The 17,000-nt window shown below is 38.3% G+C and overlaps 1 protein-coding gene across 6 annotated transcripts in view; it reads right to left on the bottom strand.

Annotated features, from left to right (window-relative positions):
* The window catches only part of NCKAP5 (NCK associated protein 5), a 955,167-nt gene that overhangs the window by 512,010 nt on the left and 426,157 nt on the right, over window positions 1-17,000 (bottom strand). For 5 of the 6 annotated variants that reach the window (XM_036319679.1, XM_036319677.1, XM_036319676.1 and 2 more), the window contains one exon: window positions 15,587-15,650. The exons of the other annotated variant lie outside the window; for it this stretch is intronic. In XM_036319679.1, the coding sequence (XP_036175572.1) occupies window positions 15,587-15,650 (64 nt within the window). The remainder of the gene's footprint in view (window positions 1-15,586; window positions 15,651-17,000) is intronic. 6 annotated transcript variants of the gene reach the window in all.

Below are 17,000 nucleotides of genomic sequence, written 5' to 3'. Positions count from 1 at the left end.
GAACCTATGAACCTATGTCAGAGGTGACACGTGAACTCATTTTTTTTGGTTGATTTTTCTTTGTTAAATGACATTTAAATATATAAAATAAATATCAAAAATATAAATCTTTGTTTTACTATGGTTGCAAATATCAAAAAATTTCTGTATGTGACACGGCACCAGAGTTAAGTTAGGGTTTTTCAAAATGCTGACATGCCGAGCTCAAAAGGTTCAACATCACTGATATACTATACTAGTAAACTATTCAACCAAAATCCTATGTATCGGCAATTTGCTTGTTTCCAGTATTTTTCAATCACGCAAAAAGGCTGAAATGAATAAGCTTTGTGCATATGTACTTTTATATTGTTGCAGGTGTATCATAAGAACAGACTCCTAGAATTATGCTTGCTAGGTCTAAAGGTAAGTGCATGTGTAATTTTGTTAGCTGTTACCAAATTTCCCTTCAAATGGATTGCACCGATTTACACTCCAATCAGTAATGCATGAGTGTTTCCCCACAACCTCACCAGCTGAAAGTGTTGTAACATTATCTAGCTTTTACCTTCTGATAGGTGAGAAACAATATATCAGTAGTGTTTCATTTTGTATTTCTCTAATTATGACTGAGCTTGAATATATATTATCAAATGCCTGTGGGTCATCTTCATGCAATTTATATGTGCATATCCTTTTCCCATTCTTTTCTATTGGATTTTTGGTCCTTTGACCCTCCATATTAAGGCTTTTTATATGCTAGGCATATTAGCAGATACATTCTAATGTATGTTCTAATGTTGTGCCCCAGTATATCAGTCATCTTTTGACTTTGTTTACAGTGTTTCCGGTCAGCAAAATTGTTGAATTTTCATGTGAAATGTGTAAGACTTTTATTGTACCTGGAGTTTGAGTCATAGTTAGAAAGCCTTTCCATCACCAAAGTTGAAGAAGAATTCATCTGTTTTCTTCCAGTATGCATATCATTTTATCTGTTACATTTACAGCCCTAATCCATCTAGAGTTCATCATTTAAAAACAGAATTTTTGTGGTCATGATTTAAGACCTCCTATCCATTTATTCTCATAACATTCTGAGAACTGTCTTGATTTTCCTTCTGTGACCTAGACCAAGGCTAGCTCCAGTGGTAATGCATGGAGTCACTAGTGGAAGAGAATCATCCCATCGGAGCTTTACCTGACCCAATCATGTTTTCTTCTTTCCCTTATTTTGTCTCTTCTGCTCGGGTCTGCCTCTGTCTGTCTCACCATCTCTCCCCCTACAGATGGGAAGCTGGAACTCCAATGATGAGCCTAATTGGGTTAGAGGCGACAATGGAGTGACTTCCTGACAGCCCATGCTTTATTTGAGGACATGATCTGAGCTCCACACACCAGTCCTCATTGTGAAGTGCGGATGCCAGTGACCATGGTAAATCCATTAAGAGGACTTGCTTCCCATTATTGGCACCATCTGAGTCTGTTGAAAATCTTAACTAGGAGTTTAATTTCTCTACAGAAGGCTTTAAATTAATTAGGGGTTTACATGCTAACAAAGACCCTGATGCATCCATAAATCAATCCAGTGTAGGAGGACTATGCAGGGAGGACGTCTATTCATTGGAGACCTCAAATCCAGCATCCCTGTTGGGCACCCAACAAAAGGGTGCAGGTGTGGAATAGGCCACTATGACAAGGGAGCCCCAATAATTATTTTGCATCACATAAACCACAGCAGGTAATATGGCAAATCAAAGTCCCAGGCACTAGCAAGTGAAACCCATGCTACCATGAAAGGCCACATCATACCACGTTAACCTCTATAAATGAGCTGCCATAACACTGTGATTTATTTTATACCAAGTCCAAGAATTAAAAAGACATTGATCAAAATGATCTCCTTCCCCCCCCCTTTTGTTATAAATAAAAACTAACAGATGGAACCACTTTCTTTTTTTTTTTAAATGCACCAAACATCACTTTAAGACCTTTGAAATTGCTAATGCCTTTCATCAAATTCACTCCCTTTAAGATTTACACTTGCGCTCTGTTTTTGGATAGAATGCTACTATATTCCTTTAGTTAAACACAGAATTTGTATTTTTGAAACAACTTTAAAATTGCTTAACAATTATTCCTAACCTTACACATTTCCATATGATAGCACTTCTGTTTCCTTTGTGTTCTCTGATTAGAAAACACCTGATGAAGTAACATAACCACAAATTCACTTTGAAATGATTTTATATTTCATGTCACAATCCTGTCTACATCAATATGAAAATCATCAGTGTGTGCACATGAAAAAAAACAGACTATTTGTTTTGAATTTAGTTTGAAATTCTAGTTTAAATGTGGATTTAGAGTCTCTTTGCAACAGCCCTGTGCAGTATCTTCTTTGTCCAGCCTGTTTAGACCCGGCTCTCCTTTCCCAACCACAGGGTCTGACCTACATGCCAGAAGCGAATGCATTTAAGTCTGTGTAAGCAATATTCTCCCATTATTTCCTTTTTGAGCTGAAAACTTTGTTATTACACCCAACACCCCACCCCAAGGTGTTAAGAGATCAGTATTTTAAAAATATAAAACTCAAATGTCGCAAAATAAATATAACATCTCAAAAGTCATTGTGAGCTTAAACTAAATAATCCAGGTTGCAGAGGATTTCAGTTTGGAAATAATGGAGTCAATACTATAAGAATTTTAGTGACACAGGAGGTTTTTCATATATATAGTGTGTGTGTGTTTTCCACCCACTCGCAATCATACCTAGTATTTGCTTAGGCTAACAATGACTCAAGCCCTACAGAGTTCATTGCCATTAGAAGCAAAGAAAAACAACAACAACAAACCAGAGCATTGTGTGCTGAAGAAAGGGATTCACTCGCAGCCCCTATTCTGTCCCCATCCCTCCCACCACTACACTGTGAAGAGGAATGAGAGGAAGTGGGGTCCAGAAAGCTCTTCCCAAACCATTCCTGCACAGCCTCCCTCAGCCTCACTCGACCCCCTTCAACTATACAGCTGTCCTCAGAATGTAAACAAGCACTGTGCCAGCCATTAAAAACAAACAAAAAAACAAACCTTCCTTCGATCCCATACCTCTCTCCAGCTATCACCTTCATACTACACGACTGTGAAAAGTGGTTATGTATTTGAGGTCCCCACTTCCATTCCTGGTATTTTCTAGTCTAGCTTTCCACACCTGGGAGGCTCTATTGAGGCACCCCAAACCCACCGGGTGGTGTCAGAGAAGGCCAGACAGGGAGCCAGGACTTTCATCCTCGTCAGGTGGCAATGAGCCCCCAGATTCCACAAAATGAGTGGAGAGCACCTGAGAAGTCTAGTGCTCTACTTCTGCCCAGAAGTAATCAGCCCTCCCCCACCAGGCTCTCCCCATGCGGGTGATGTCAGAGGAGGCCTGATGGAGAGACCGCATTTTTCACTATTGCTTAGCGGTAATGGGCCAAACACCCTTAGCGTCAGTGAAGGCAATGTGGGGAACGGTAACAAGGCACCCCTACGCCTCTCGCACCAGGGTGGGGTGACATCGGGGCAGGCCTAGTGGAGACCTGGCACTCCCAGTAGCAATGAGAAGCGCCACCTCGGGTGTCAGTGGAGGCCGGTGGGGGGCCTGGGCTTCTTCCCTAACCTGGCAGCAGCGACAAGGCAGAGCCCCGGCTTCCCCTCGGGGCAGTGTCACTGGAAGCCTGGCAACGCAGGAGGTTCAAATAAGATCCAGGGTTTCACAACACATACTCGACTGTCATCAGAGAAAATTACTCTGCATACAAAAAAACAAGCGCTGAAATGGAATGAAAAAGGCAATCAATAGATGCCAATTCCTAGAAGACAGCTTTCGAAAAGGAAGAATGAAGTTGGAGGATGCACACCTCCCAGTTGCAAAACTTAACACACAATAGTACTTGTGTCACTTTATTACTGCAGTAATTAAGACAGGACTCTACTGAAGCAAGGATAGACATTGAGGTCAATAGAAAAGAACTGAAAGTCCAGTAACAAACTTTCACATTCATGTCAACTGATTTTTTAAAATATATTTCTTTAATGATTTCAGAGAGGAAGGAAGAGGAGAGAGAGATAGAAACATCAATGGTGAGAGAGTCACTGATCAGCTGCCTCCTGCATGCCCCCTACTGGGGATCGAGCCCGCAAACCAGGTATGTGCCCTTGGCCTGGTGAGGAACCTGAGACCCTTCAGTCCATAGGCCGACACTCTATCCACTGAGCCAAAGAGGCTAGGGCAGGGGTGGGCAAACTTTTTGACTCGAGGGCCACAATGGGTTCTTAAACTGGACCGGAGAGCCGGAACAAAAGCATGGATGGAGTGTTTGTGTGAACTAATATAAATTCAAAGTAAACATCATTACATAAAAGGGTATGGTCTTTTTTTTTTTTTTTAGTTTTATTCATTTCAAACAGGCTGGATCCGGCCCGCGGGCCGTAGTTTGCCCATGGCTGGGCTAGGGCCATATCAAGTGATTTTAACAAGGGCACCAAGACAACTCAATGGGGGGGAAGAAGAGTCCTTTCAATAAATGACGCCAGGAAAACTGGAGAGCCATGTGCAAAAGAATGAAGTCGGACCCCTTCCTCAAACAACACTAAAACTAATTCAAAGCTTTCTTAGATATAAAACCAAAATATATGAGAAAAGAAAAAAATAGATAAATTGGAGGTCTTTAAAATTAAAAACTTACATGGAACACATAAATCACTTTGGGGTACATTGATATAATTATGGTATTGAGTCTTTCCCTCCAAGAATATAGATATATCTCCCCACTAATTTCGGTTTATCTGTATGTTTAATAATTTCTGTATCAATAGTCCTAAAAAGGAATTCATGCTTTTTTAAAAACTATTTCAAGCACTATCTTTTTAAAGAATAGTTTGTAAGATTTAATGACTGATATGTAGGCATTTTGTTGACTTTTGTATATTCATTTTATATCCAACAATCCTCTAAAAATTTATCTAAAGAGTCCCTTTGATTTTTCATTTAGACAATCATTATTTTTAAATAATACAAACTGTGCTTTTATTCCAATGCTGTTATCATTTTCTTGTTTGGTCGCACTTGTTAGGACCAGACACACAGCAATACACAGAAGCAGTGACAGGAGGAGTCCTGCTCTGGTTACAGATTTCAAAGGAATGCTTCTGACATGTCACCATTAAGTGCAATGTTCACTGAAGATTATCAATAGACACGCTTTGTCAATAAGGAAATTCCGTTTTATTCTTGGCTGACTACAATTTTTAAAATTATCATAAACTGATATTGACTTTCATCAAATGTTATTCTATATCTACTGAGATGGTGTTTTCTCTATTTGATCTATTCCTGGTGTCAATTATATTAATGCATTGTCTAATTTTAAGCAATCAGTGCATTCCTGAAATAAATTCCATTTGAAAGAAGCCTCATAAAAGCGAGCTGGCACCTAGCACTCAGATCTTTGTGCATTACAAGGAACCAGTGCTCCTTGGGAAGATGGCCGTTTCTGAGACTGTAACAGGAAATACACAATGAGCCTGAAGCACCATGTGTGCCAGAAAATAAGAAAACACTGAGATAAAAAACTGAAAAGAAAGAAAGGGAAGAAAAGGAAGGGAGGGAGGGAGGGAGGGAGGGCAAACAACACAACGGTAGGAGTATGTCAGAGGGATAAATTTGCCAACTGAAAGAGCTCCTAATGGCCAAAACTGGAACAATTTGAACACAATAAAGTAGTTCATATTGGTTTAAATTCCAAACTATAAATAATTATGCATGCATCGTGATATAAATAACTGAACAAATAAATAGGGAAGAATATACAAATGTCCCATGCAGAAGAATTCAAAATAATTTATGCAGACACTTCACCCTCAAGGAGGTGGAGCACCATGCTCTCCCTCTCCAGGATGGGCTGTGCACAGTAACTTCGTCCAAGGAGGTCAGTAAGGAAGGAAAGAGGGGAGAGGAACGTCACAGTGGAAATCTGACAGACATTGCTTCAGCCAGGTGACCACAACTCACCTAAACAGTGACAAGTCCGATTGATAATTTGCAACCTTGATGTGATGTAATTGAAAAGGCATTTTAACTTATGGTCTACTTTCCAAAAAATATATCCCAATCTAATCATGAGAAAAACATCAGACAAACCTCAATGAGACAAATCCCCCCAAATACCTAACCCGTTCTCAAAATGTTCAAGTTCATCAAAAACAAGGGTCGTCTGAGCATCTGTCACAACCAAAAAGACCTTAAGGAGATATGACAGGTGAGTGTAATGTGTCCTGGATACAATCCTGAAATGGAAAAGGGACAGCAGGTGAAACTATAATGTATCATTATTGGTTTATTAGTTGTGACAAGTGTACGACACAAATGCAAAATGCTAATAATTGGGGAATCTCGGTATCTTGGTATGCAGCATATGGGAAATCTCTGTGCTATCTTTGCAATTCAGTACTATCTCTGTACTAACTTTTCTAAAATGTTGTTTATTTTAAAACAGTGAGTTGGGGGTAGTTTTCTCATTGCCTTTTTCAGCACCAGTTTGTATAAATAGTGTCTCCACACTAAAGGTACACTTGAACTGCGCTGCAAAATCATCAGAGCCTGGCAGCTTTTTAGGATGCATATTTTTAAAAAAAATAGCATATAAATTTTAAACATCTATAAAAGTAGAAAGAAAAGCACAATACACCCTCAACTTCTACAGTTATAAAATATGGCCTTTTTTTTTTTCATCTAAACTCACCTACTTCCCCTTTCTAAAATTATTTTGAAGCAAACCCAGACATTACAGCATTTCGCTGGTAAATATTTCTGTATGCACACCTAAACAATATGGACTAAAAAAAACAATCATAATACTGAGAATATAAATGAATTGAATATTAATGATAATTCTTAATATCATCAAATACCCAGTGCTCACATGTCTAATTGTCTTATGATTGTTATGTGTATGTGAATAAATTAGTATTGCTAAAATGTTTTCTAGTTTCTTTCTTCATTTTCAGCTTCATTGGCTTCTGTTTTGTTCCATTATTTCTTTCTCTTCTTTCTTTAGGTTTACTTTATTATTCCTTATTAGTGCTTGAGTTGGAGATAATCAATTTAAATCTTTTCTTTTTCTATCTACTCCATGCATTTAAAGTGATACATTACACCATAAATATTAATTTGATATCTCATAAGTTTGTGTATATATAGTCTTTTCAGAGTCATTCAGCTGAAATACTTTTAATTTCCCTTGTGTTTGTTTAAAATGAATTACTTAAAGTATTTTACTGAATTTTCAAAGTGATCCATTTTTTGGCTGTTACTGATTTCTGATATCACTGACTATAGGCAGGGATCATGAAAAGTATGACATTGATGCATTTGTATAATAAGTATTCTATGTTATAAATTTCATGGAGCAAAGACTCCATTTATTATTCTCTGCTGGATATGTTCTATAGATAAATGAGCAAAGCAAAATGCAGGGACTATTTCCAAAATTTAGTAAATATTCCAAAATCTGTCCTAAAGTTTGGTACCTACCATTCTAAACTCTTAGAAAGTCATGTCCACTTGGCTTTCTAACTTATTAAGTTGGCTTTTGTAAGAAAGAAAAAAACACTCCTGGCTCTTTTTCCAAATATATATATTGTGGGTATATTTTAACAATTTAAACACTGAGAATTATGCTTCTCTCTTTGGATGAGACTTTAATCTGAGCTGCCTTGACTGTTTCTAACACTAGTAAATTAACAAAAAGAGACAAGTGCAAACTTTCCATGCTGATAAAATCAGTTTTTTTCCAAAATCAGTTCCATTTTTATACACTAATAATAACAAACTAGCAGAAAGAAAAATTAAGAATACAATCGCATTTACAATTACATCAAATAATAAAATAGCTATGAATAAATTTGACCACGGGGGTGAAAGAACTGTACACTGAAAAGCATAAGACCTGATGAAACAAATTGAAGAAGACACAAAGAAATGGAAAGGTATTCCATGCTCATGGATTGAAAGAATGAACATTGTTAAAATGCCCATACTACACAAAGCAACCTACAAATTCAAGGCAATCCCTATCAACATTCTAATGATATTTTTCACAGAAATAGAACAAACAATTCTAAAATTTGTATGGGACCACACACACACAAAAGCCCGGAATAGCCAAAGTAATCTTGAGACACAGAACAAAAATGGAGGCATCACACTTCCTGATTTCAAACTATTTTACAAAGCTACAATAATCAAAACAATTGTATTGGCATAGAACATAGATCAATGGAATGGAATAATGAGTCCAGAATTAAACCCACATATATGTGGCAGATTAATTTATTTTATTAATTAATTTATTTATTAATTTAGCAGACAAAGGAGCCAGTAACATATAATGGGGAAAGGACAGTCTCTTCAATAAATGGTGTTGGTAAAACTGGACAGCCATAAGCAAAAGAAATGAAACTAGATCACTATTTACACCATACACAATATTTAATGCAAAATGAATAAAGACTTGAATGTAAACTCTGAACCATAAAACCCCTGGAAGAAACCATCGGCAGCTCTTTCACATCAGTCTTGGTGATGAGTTTTTGGATCTGACACTAAAAGCAAAGGCAACAAAAGCAAAAATAAACAAGAGGGACAACATCAAACTACAAAGCTTCTGTGCAGCAATGGAAACCATGAACAAAATGAAAAGGCAACCTACCAAATACAAGGAAATAACTGCAGGTCACTTATATAATAAGGGGCCAGTATCCAAATATATAAGAATTTGTGGAACTCAAAAGCAAAAAAATAAACAATTGAATTTTAAAAATGGGCAGAGGATCTGAATAGACATTTTTTCCCAAAGAAGGCATACAGATGGCCAACAAGTCCATGAAAAGGTGTTCACATCACGAATCATGAGGGAAATGTAATCAAAACCACAATGAGATAGCACCTCTCACCTGGCAGAGTGGCTGTCATCAAAACACAAGTAAGAAGTGCTGGCAAGGATATGGAGGAAGTGCAACCCTTGCGCACTGCTGAGAGGAATGTAAATTGGTGCAGCCACTATGTAAAATAGTATGGAGTCCCCGCCCCCCCCCCAATTAATAATACTAGTAGACCTACCAGATGATCCAGCAGTCCCACATCTGGGTATGTATACAAAGTTGATAAAATCACTTTTGTTCAAAAGATGTCTGCAGCCCCATGTTCACTGCAGCATTGTTTATAACTGTCAAGGCATGAAAACAATCTAAGAAAGCTGCCAATGGATGAATAAACAAACTAGCCATTCATATTATAAATAAAAAATTATATATAATATGTGTGTGTATACACAAACAACAGCATATTATTCAGCCATAAAAAAGTAGGAAATCCTTTTGTTTGCAATAACATGGATGGATCTTGAGAGTATTACGCAAAGTGAAATTAGTCAAACAGAAAAAGGCAAATTCTGTATGATCTCACTTATATGTAGTATCTTAAAAAATGAACTCAAAGATATAGAGAACAGATTGATGGTGTCAAAGGTGGGAGAGGGCCAAAAAGGACAAATTTTCAGTTACAAAATAAACAACTTCTGAGTGCATAATATATAGCATGGTGACTGTACTTAGCAATAGAGTGTTGCATATTTGAAAGTAGTTGACAATTTTCTTGTGATGAGAGCTAAATAGTTCTCATCACAAGAAAAAAAAAATGTGTAACTGTGTGAGGTGATAGATGGTAACCAGACTTATTGTGGTAATTACCTCAAATCTTTATATTATGTTCCCAAAAGAAATATGTCAACTATACCTCAATTTTTTCAAAAGCTTAACTCACCTTTCCCTATCCTAACCTCCGCCCTGGACTACTAGCAGTTAGAAAGTAAGCTGTAGCACACACTGGGCTAGTGTGAACACCCATTTTCTAATTGTACCAAAACCCAAGTCTGACCCTAAGAAAGCTAGGAGAATTGGCATGTTTAGGGACCGTAGCTTCATGCCCCTCTTACTTCTCGGTTTTCAAACTCTGACTTTCTCCCTCTTGGCTGCCTTCTGTCTGTCAGAGGCCAGGCCCTACAGCTGTCTAAAACAGCTGTTCAGCAGTGGCAAGGAGAAGGGCACACTAGGCAAAGTCCTGAGAGTTCGCCAAGGCAACGTCCCCTGGGTTTTGTGCAATGTTCCTGTTTTCACCTGTCTCTTAAGTGAAAAGTAATTATTTCTTCTTCTTAAATAAAAAGTATTTGACACTGTGACTTTTGCTTTTTACAAGTTACTCAAAGGAAAAATACACTCACGTGCTGTGGAGGGCAGAGAACAAGCAGGCTAAAAGTAAGACTAGGTGGAAACCTCTCAGACACTATGCAGATGTTAGAGGGGATCCCGGCTGTTAAAGGGAGATCCTCTGGAAACCAGGAATAGGTGCAGGCCCAGGAGTGAAGTTTCTTCAAAGTGGTTCTGTCCACGTTAGTATCAGCTAACCCAGCCAACTCCAGGACTAGTGCCACAGCTGACTTTCCACACCATGGCACTGAAGGAGCTAGACCTGGGGAGGGCTACTGATACTGCAAGTATGCCTCATTCTCCAACAAGGAAGGTCCAGACATCCCGATCTCTCTACATCCTCAAACTCTTCTTTCTCTCAAATTCCTTATCCAACTGTCAATATCTCAGTCTTTGATCATTACTCCTTGGATGTGCATCGTGCCAAATGAACAAAAAGGGGGTGCCTATGAATTTAGTGGTAGGACAGTAGGGTAACAGGAGGCCAGTGTCTGAATTTGTGGATGCAGGGAAGAGGGCATCTTCTAACTGGGTAAGCAGGGACCCTGTGTCTCCTTAGTGCCTTTAGATGAGTAATGAAGAAATTGTATCTTCATTTTTCCCAAATAGAATTTAATCACTGGGATGATAAGAAACCATAGAATGTTGATATATTGCATAATTATAGCCCAAGCATTTTAATAAAATTGTGATTGGTAGGATATTAGTGCTCTGTAGATACAAATATCTCTTCAATCAAAAACAAAGATGAACTAACAGTGGGAGAAGTAATGTTCTTTCAAAATGAAAAAATAAACATAAGAAAACAGCAATTCTATTTAAGCCATTGTTTATATAACGTGAAATACTCTCTCTGAGATATTTTATTGTATCATAAGTACATATAAAATACTTTTGCTCTTTAATAAATACAAATATATATTATTAACTCTTACTTCTATTCAATAAGTAAAATTTTCTTTACTAATTGGCAGAAAAAAATATGATCAGAAGAGCTCTGGACGGTATGTTCAGTGTTTGAGTATTGGCCTGAGTACCAAAGGGTTGTGAATTTGATTCTCGGTCAAGGTCATACACCTGGTTTGCTGATTTGATCCCTAGCATGCAGGAGGAAGCCAGTTTCCCAGTCTCTCTCCCCCCCCCCCCCCCATAAAAGTTAATGGAAGAGTATGGTCAGTCCAGTAATTGATCCATATTGACACAGGTATTTGGACTATGATAAAGGTTAAATGGTTCAATACATGAAGCAAAATGACTATTGGTTTGCAAAAGCATTATTTTTATCCTTACCTCACACCAATTTAACTCTACCCAGAATTTTCAAAGATTTACATGCAGAAAATAAAAACTATATATATATATATATATATATATATATATATATATATATATATATATATATATATATTCTAGAAGATAATGAGAATGAATATCTTTACAACTCTTGGGTGGAATAGACCTTTTCACATAAAACAATATTTAAAATGACATTGGAGTCTGAAGGACAGAAGAGATCTTGTAGTAAACCGAGCCTGTGAGAGGAAGCACAAGCTGAAACACAATTTCCCAGAATTAAGAGAAATATCATCTTATAGCCTTTTGTGAAAAATAATGAAAGAAGTATGCAAACAATGTTTGTAGTTATTTCATGGAAAAAAGAGTTAAGAACAAAGGAAGCAAATATGAAACATCTAATATTGAAACAAAGCCTTCCCAAAGACTTGAGTTAACAGAACAATAGGGCATGCAGAATCCATACAAACCAATAAAATACCATGCCCAAGGACATACAACTAACAGCTGGTAGAGCTAGACTTTAAATCCAGACCTATCTCATCCTCAAGCTCATATTCTTCCTCCCACACACGTGTCAACTAGTCATCAGAAGGCAACCTCTCTGCAGGCAGTGCGGTACCCTGGAGTGAATCCAGATCAGAAAAGGAACATTATTGGAAAACCTGGTGAAATTCTAGGAAAGCCTGGAGTTTAGTTAACACTAATATGGCAATGTTAATCTCTTAGTTTTGATAATTATATTATAGTTACGTTCAGATGTTAACACTACAAAACTGGTTAAACGGTTTGCAGGTGTGCAACTTTACTATAAGTCTGAAATCATTCCCAAATAAAAAGTATGTTAAAAAATAAAACAACTATCAAAAGAATGGTGCCTTGGGTACTATTCCTAAAACATATAAGAGATTTATTACATTAAGTCAAATTGTAATAAAGGCATGCTTTGCATTAAAGACTTTATTTATAACAGGTTCATTGATTATAACAGGTTTAATGATTTTAAAAATAACGACCTGCCTCAATTATATAGCTTTTTTGAATATATTTCTTAAATAACTTTGCATACTATTTTTTTTTTTTTGTGTGTGTGTGTGTGTGTGTGTGTGTGTGTGTGTGTATCAAAACACAGAATGCTATACCTAGTAATCTTTTAAAACAAGAGGTGATCTGGTTGTGATGAACTCTTTTCCATTTCTGCTACAGGCATGACAAAAGTCCTGGGCTTGGAACAGCAAGAATTAAATTTGGAGGATTAATAGAACCGCCTGATTTAAGGAGCTGTCAGATGAAAGAACCAGGACTTCAGAAATAAATGAATCCTAGGAGCAGAAAAGCTCAAGCATATAATTAAGGAGAAAACTCAGGGGGGTTGACTAGGTAAGGAAAGAGGAAAAAATATTGAAAAACAAACAAAATAAAGGACATTAAAGAAAATCAGGGCTTATGGTGTCTCTATGGAATAGAAGTGTGATAAATTATGAAAGGGGGAAATAACAGTAATATGAACAGTGGTAAATCCAATCACATCACTGCCTCACTCAAAGGCTTCCAAAGGCTCCAGCCACCCAGAGCAGGAACCAGGGAACCCCAGGGGACCTCGGTGACTTACCCTCTGCCCCGTCACTTCTCTGACATCATCTTCTCCTGTTTGCCCTCTCCCTCACTCCCCTCCCGCCATCCTGCCCCATGCTTTCTCAGGCGGCAGCCTTTGCACTTGCTCATCTCTCTGCCTGGAGTGCTCCTCCTGGAAGGGGGTGCATGGTCCACTCCTGCACCCACTTTGATTTTTGCTCAAATAGTAGCTTTTCAGTGACTTACTACTGAAATTAACATAGCTAGGCCCTGAACTCCCCATGTCCCCTACCTTGATCTTATTTTCTCATGGCTGGTCCCACCATCTAACACTCTAATTACATGGGATATCTGTTTCCACAACTTCTAGATTGTAAACTCTCAGACTCTTGCCTGTTTTTTGTTTGTTTGTTGTGTTTTGTTGTTTTTTTCACCACTGTTTCCCCAGTGCCTAGAATGTTACTGGACACACAGTGGGTGCTAAATCAATCAATGCATAAATGTGATTCTTTCATTACCGTCATTAAACTAAGAGTAATAAAACACCGGAAACTTTTCCAATGTCATTTTATAGCAATCAAAGTCATCTTTTTGCCCGTGTTTTCTGGGTATTTTCTGCACTGAACAATTACATCTATAATGTTTTAGAGGAGGGTTTTGTTTTGTAAAAGGCAAGAGAGTTATCTGTCTGTGATGACTTCATCTCAGGCCCATTCACTGTCAGAGTCAGAGAGATATACTTTTCAGAGGCCTGTTCTTTTTATGAGCTTAACTATTATTTAGTTATTATCAGAAAGGGCTCACAATCATACAATCTTTCTATGAAAAAATGTCCAGTAGCATGATCCACGAAGCTGATGGGATCATGGATCATACAATTCCAACCTCCTAGTTTTAAAAATGAAGCAACTGAGACCTGAGAAAGCCTTCCTCACTGTCAGTGGATCACAGCGAAGGAGTAGGAATAAGCCCCGAACAAAAGGGTGAAATACTGAGGAATGGCCTGGCCCTAAACGTTTTGTAGTGCAGGAAAACACCACATTGAAGATTTTCAGTTTACCATTAGACTAAACCTTCATTTTCTCCAACTTATTTCCAATTCATCGCTCAAAAATGCTTGTGAGCAGTTGCTTCGTATTACTTGAACATTCAAGGTCCTCTTTGCATTAAGATCAGGAGCAGAGCAAACCACGTGATCCCGTGAGTATTTTAGCTGCTCCAGGCCAAGGCACCTTCCAGGGCCCACTCAACCTGCAGCCCCTTGCTGCAGCCCTTTGCTATCCCTCTTTCAGAGAAGAGTGAGGCCAGCATCTTTTCTAAATCTTACTCTTTTCAGTGGCTTGATTATCAATTAACTCTCATGAAATCAAATGGAAGCAGCTTTCAGGATCTAAAAATGCATCACTTCCCTTTTTCAAAAAAAAAAAGCTAATTAATTCTTTTGCTGAGAAATTGTACATGTTCTATTGTATTGTCATAAGTGGGGGGGAATCTGGCATGACATGTTCCCCCTCAGAGGCAGCAGCAGCAGTTAATCCACACATGCACATGGGCCGCCAGACAGCTATCTCTGATGTTAGAGTAGTACACAGGCAGATACTTTGGCAAAGACCATCCATAAAATGAAGTGGAAATGGACCAAAACAACCATACCGACTTTTAGTACAATTCAGACCGCAGTTTTCTAAATGACACGTGCTGAAAAGGACAGGGAGAGATGCCCTTAAAACAGTTAGAAGAAAATAATATACAATGCCATTAGCGAACATCTAAGTGTTCCTTAGGGTGGTTTGTATTTGAGGTCTGAAGGACTGAGATGCTTGAGTCATGCTGAACTCTCCTTATCTGAAAACCTAAGATTGCTCATTTATGGACATCCTGCTCACAGCTGGAAGCCTGGGCATTCAGTAGATCGAGAAAATGAAGACTTATTACCATTTGAACATCCTCTTCAAAGCCCAATTAGTTATTTTTCATAATCGCGCTCTCTCTCTCTCTCTTTCTCTCTCTCTCCCTCTCTCTCTCTCTCTCTCTCTCTCTCTCTCTCTCTCTCTCTCTCTCTCTCTCTCTCTCTCTCTCCCCCCCCCCCACGCCCCTCTCTCTGTAAATGGCAGAGCTGTCTAGGTTACATTATAAACACGTTATGTACAAATACAGCATTCAGTTTGCTGCAAGCAAATACTTTCCTTAAGTATCCTTCATGAGACAAAACGCCTTTCAAACCAGGGACCTTTGGAAGGGGGTGCAGGATCAGGGCGGAGACTTTTGGAAGGGGGTGCAGGATCAGGGTGGAGACCTTTGGAAGGGGGTGCAGGATCAGGGCGGAGACCTTTGGAAGGGGGTGCAGGATCAGGGCGGAGACCTTTGGAAGGGGGTGCAGGATCAGGGTGGAGACCTTTGGAAGGGGGTGCAGGATCAGGGCAGACCAGCCAAGACTTACCATGGCCCCCTCACTTCTCCTTTCGGCAACTTCTCGCTGCAGTCGGGCCACCGCCAGCTTCTCCCTGGAGACACAGAAGGGCAGCATTACTTGACCATTCTTCTGGGGTGAGAGGTGCACTGGCATGGCTCAGAAACATTCTTTTGAGGTCTCAGAGGAACTCCTTCCTTGGTTTAGCTCACTTCCTCCACTAAACTTTCTATAAATATTTAAAGTGAATGGTCATTAGTGCATTGTTTTCATTGAGTGTCATGAAAGAGATTTTTTTTGCCTTGGATTTAAAAATAGCCAAAGAAATGTTGAATAAAACTTTAAGTTCATTAACTTACAACATTTATAAATAAATTTTCTGTGTCCTTTCTGTACCAACTTTGCTCACATATATTTTTAATTATTTTTATATCTGTTGCTTTTATTGATACTGAATTTTAAAAAAGCAAACAAAACATAACTGTATCATTCTTGAAATAATAAGAGAAAATCATTTGCAGACTTGCTACGTATTAGGCATCATGTGAAAACTTTTACCTGATCTTATATGAGCCTGATAATAGTAGGTTTTATTATCCCCACTTTATAGATGTGGAAACAGGGGCTCAGAGAGGCTAAGTAACAAGCCAAGCCCCCAGCTGGTATGTACTATATTAGGATCAAAATTAGGTTTTCCTTACTTCAAAGGCTAAATAAAATTTTTACATATCATTTTTCAGGAGCCAGGAAAAATTCTGCATATAGTTTTTCAAGATCTAGGAAATATGTAGAATGAAAAATCAGATTATTTATTTTAGTATTCTTTATTTCACAATGGGGTTCTTTTATTATCTTTTATAATTGTAATTCTGATTTCACTTCCAAAAAAGCTAATATTCCAAAGGATTTTAAGAATACTTTTAAAAAGATAGGTATCTGCATTTTGGACAGCTTTTCAATTATTCTTTAAAAAGTTGATATAAAAAAAGTTGATAGATGAAAAAAAGGGTGAGTGAGCTCTTCCAGTAATCCTCAGATCTTAATTTTCGCAAGGGGGTGCAGGATCAGGACAGAGAGCTTTGGAAGGGGGTGCAGGATCAGGGGAGAGAGCTTTGAAAGGGGATACAGGATCAGGACAGAGAGCTTTGGAAGGGGGTGCAGGACCAGAGCAGAGAGCTTTGGAAGGGGGTGCAGGATCAGGATAGAGAGCTTTGGAAGGGGGTGCAGAATCAGGATAGAGACCTTGGAAAAGGGGTGCTGAAATGTTTCTACTTGTCAATTAAATGTTTATACTTCTATGAAGATGTTAAACTACTAGTATTTGAGTGATATTATATCCCTCAGCTTTCTCTCTACCCAGGATCAGCTACCTGCAATAAGGAAGCAACTCAATTCTCAGATAGTGAGAGGGTTTCTCCCCCTCCTAACTGGGCCTTTGAAATGC

Source organism: Myotis myotis, unplaced genomic scaffold (assembly GCF_014108235.1).
Source record: "Myotis myotis isolate mMyoMyo1 unplaced genomic scaffold, mMyoMyo1.p scaffold_m19_p_8, whole genome shotgun sequence".
Lineage (NCBI taxonomy): Eukaryota > Metazoa > Chordata > Mammalia > Chiroptera > Vespertilionidae > Myotis > Myotis myotis.
This window is presented reverse-complemented; position numbering and strand designations above follow the sequence as displayed.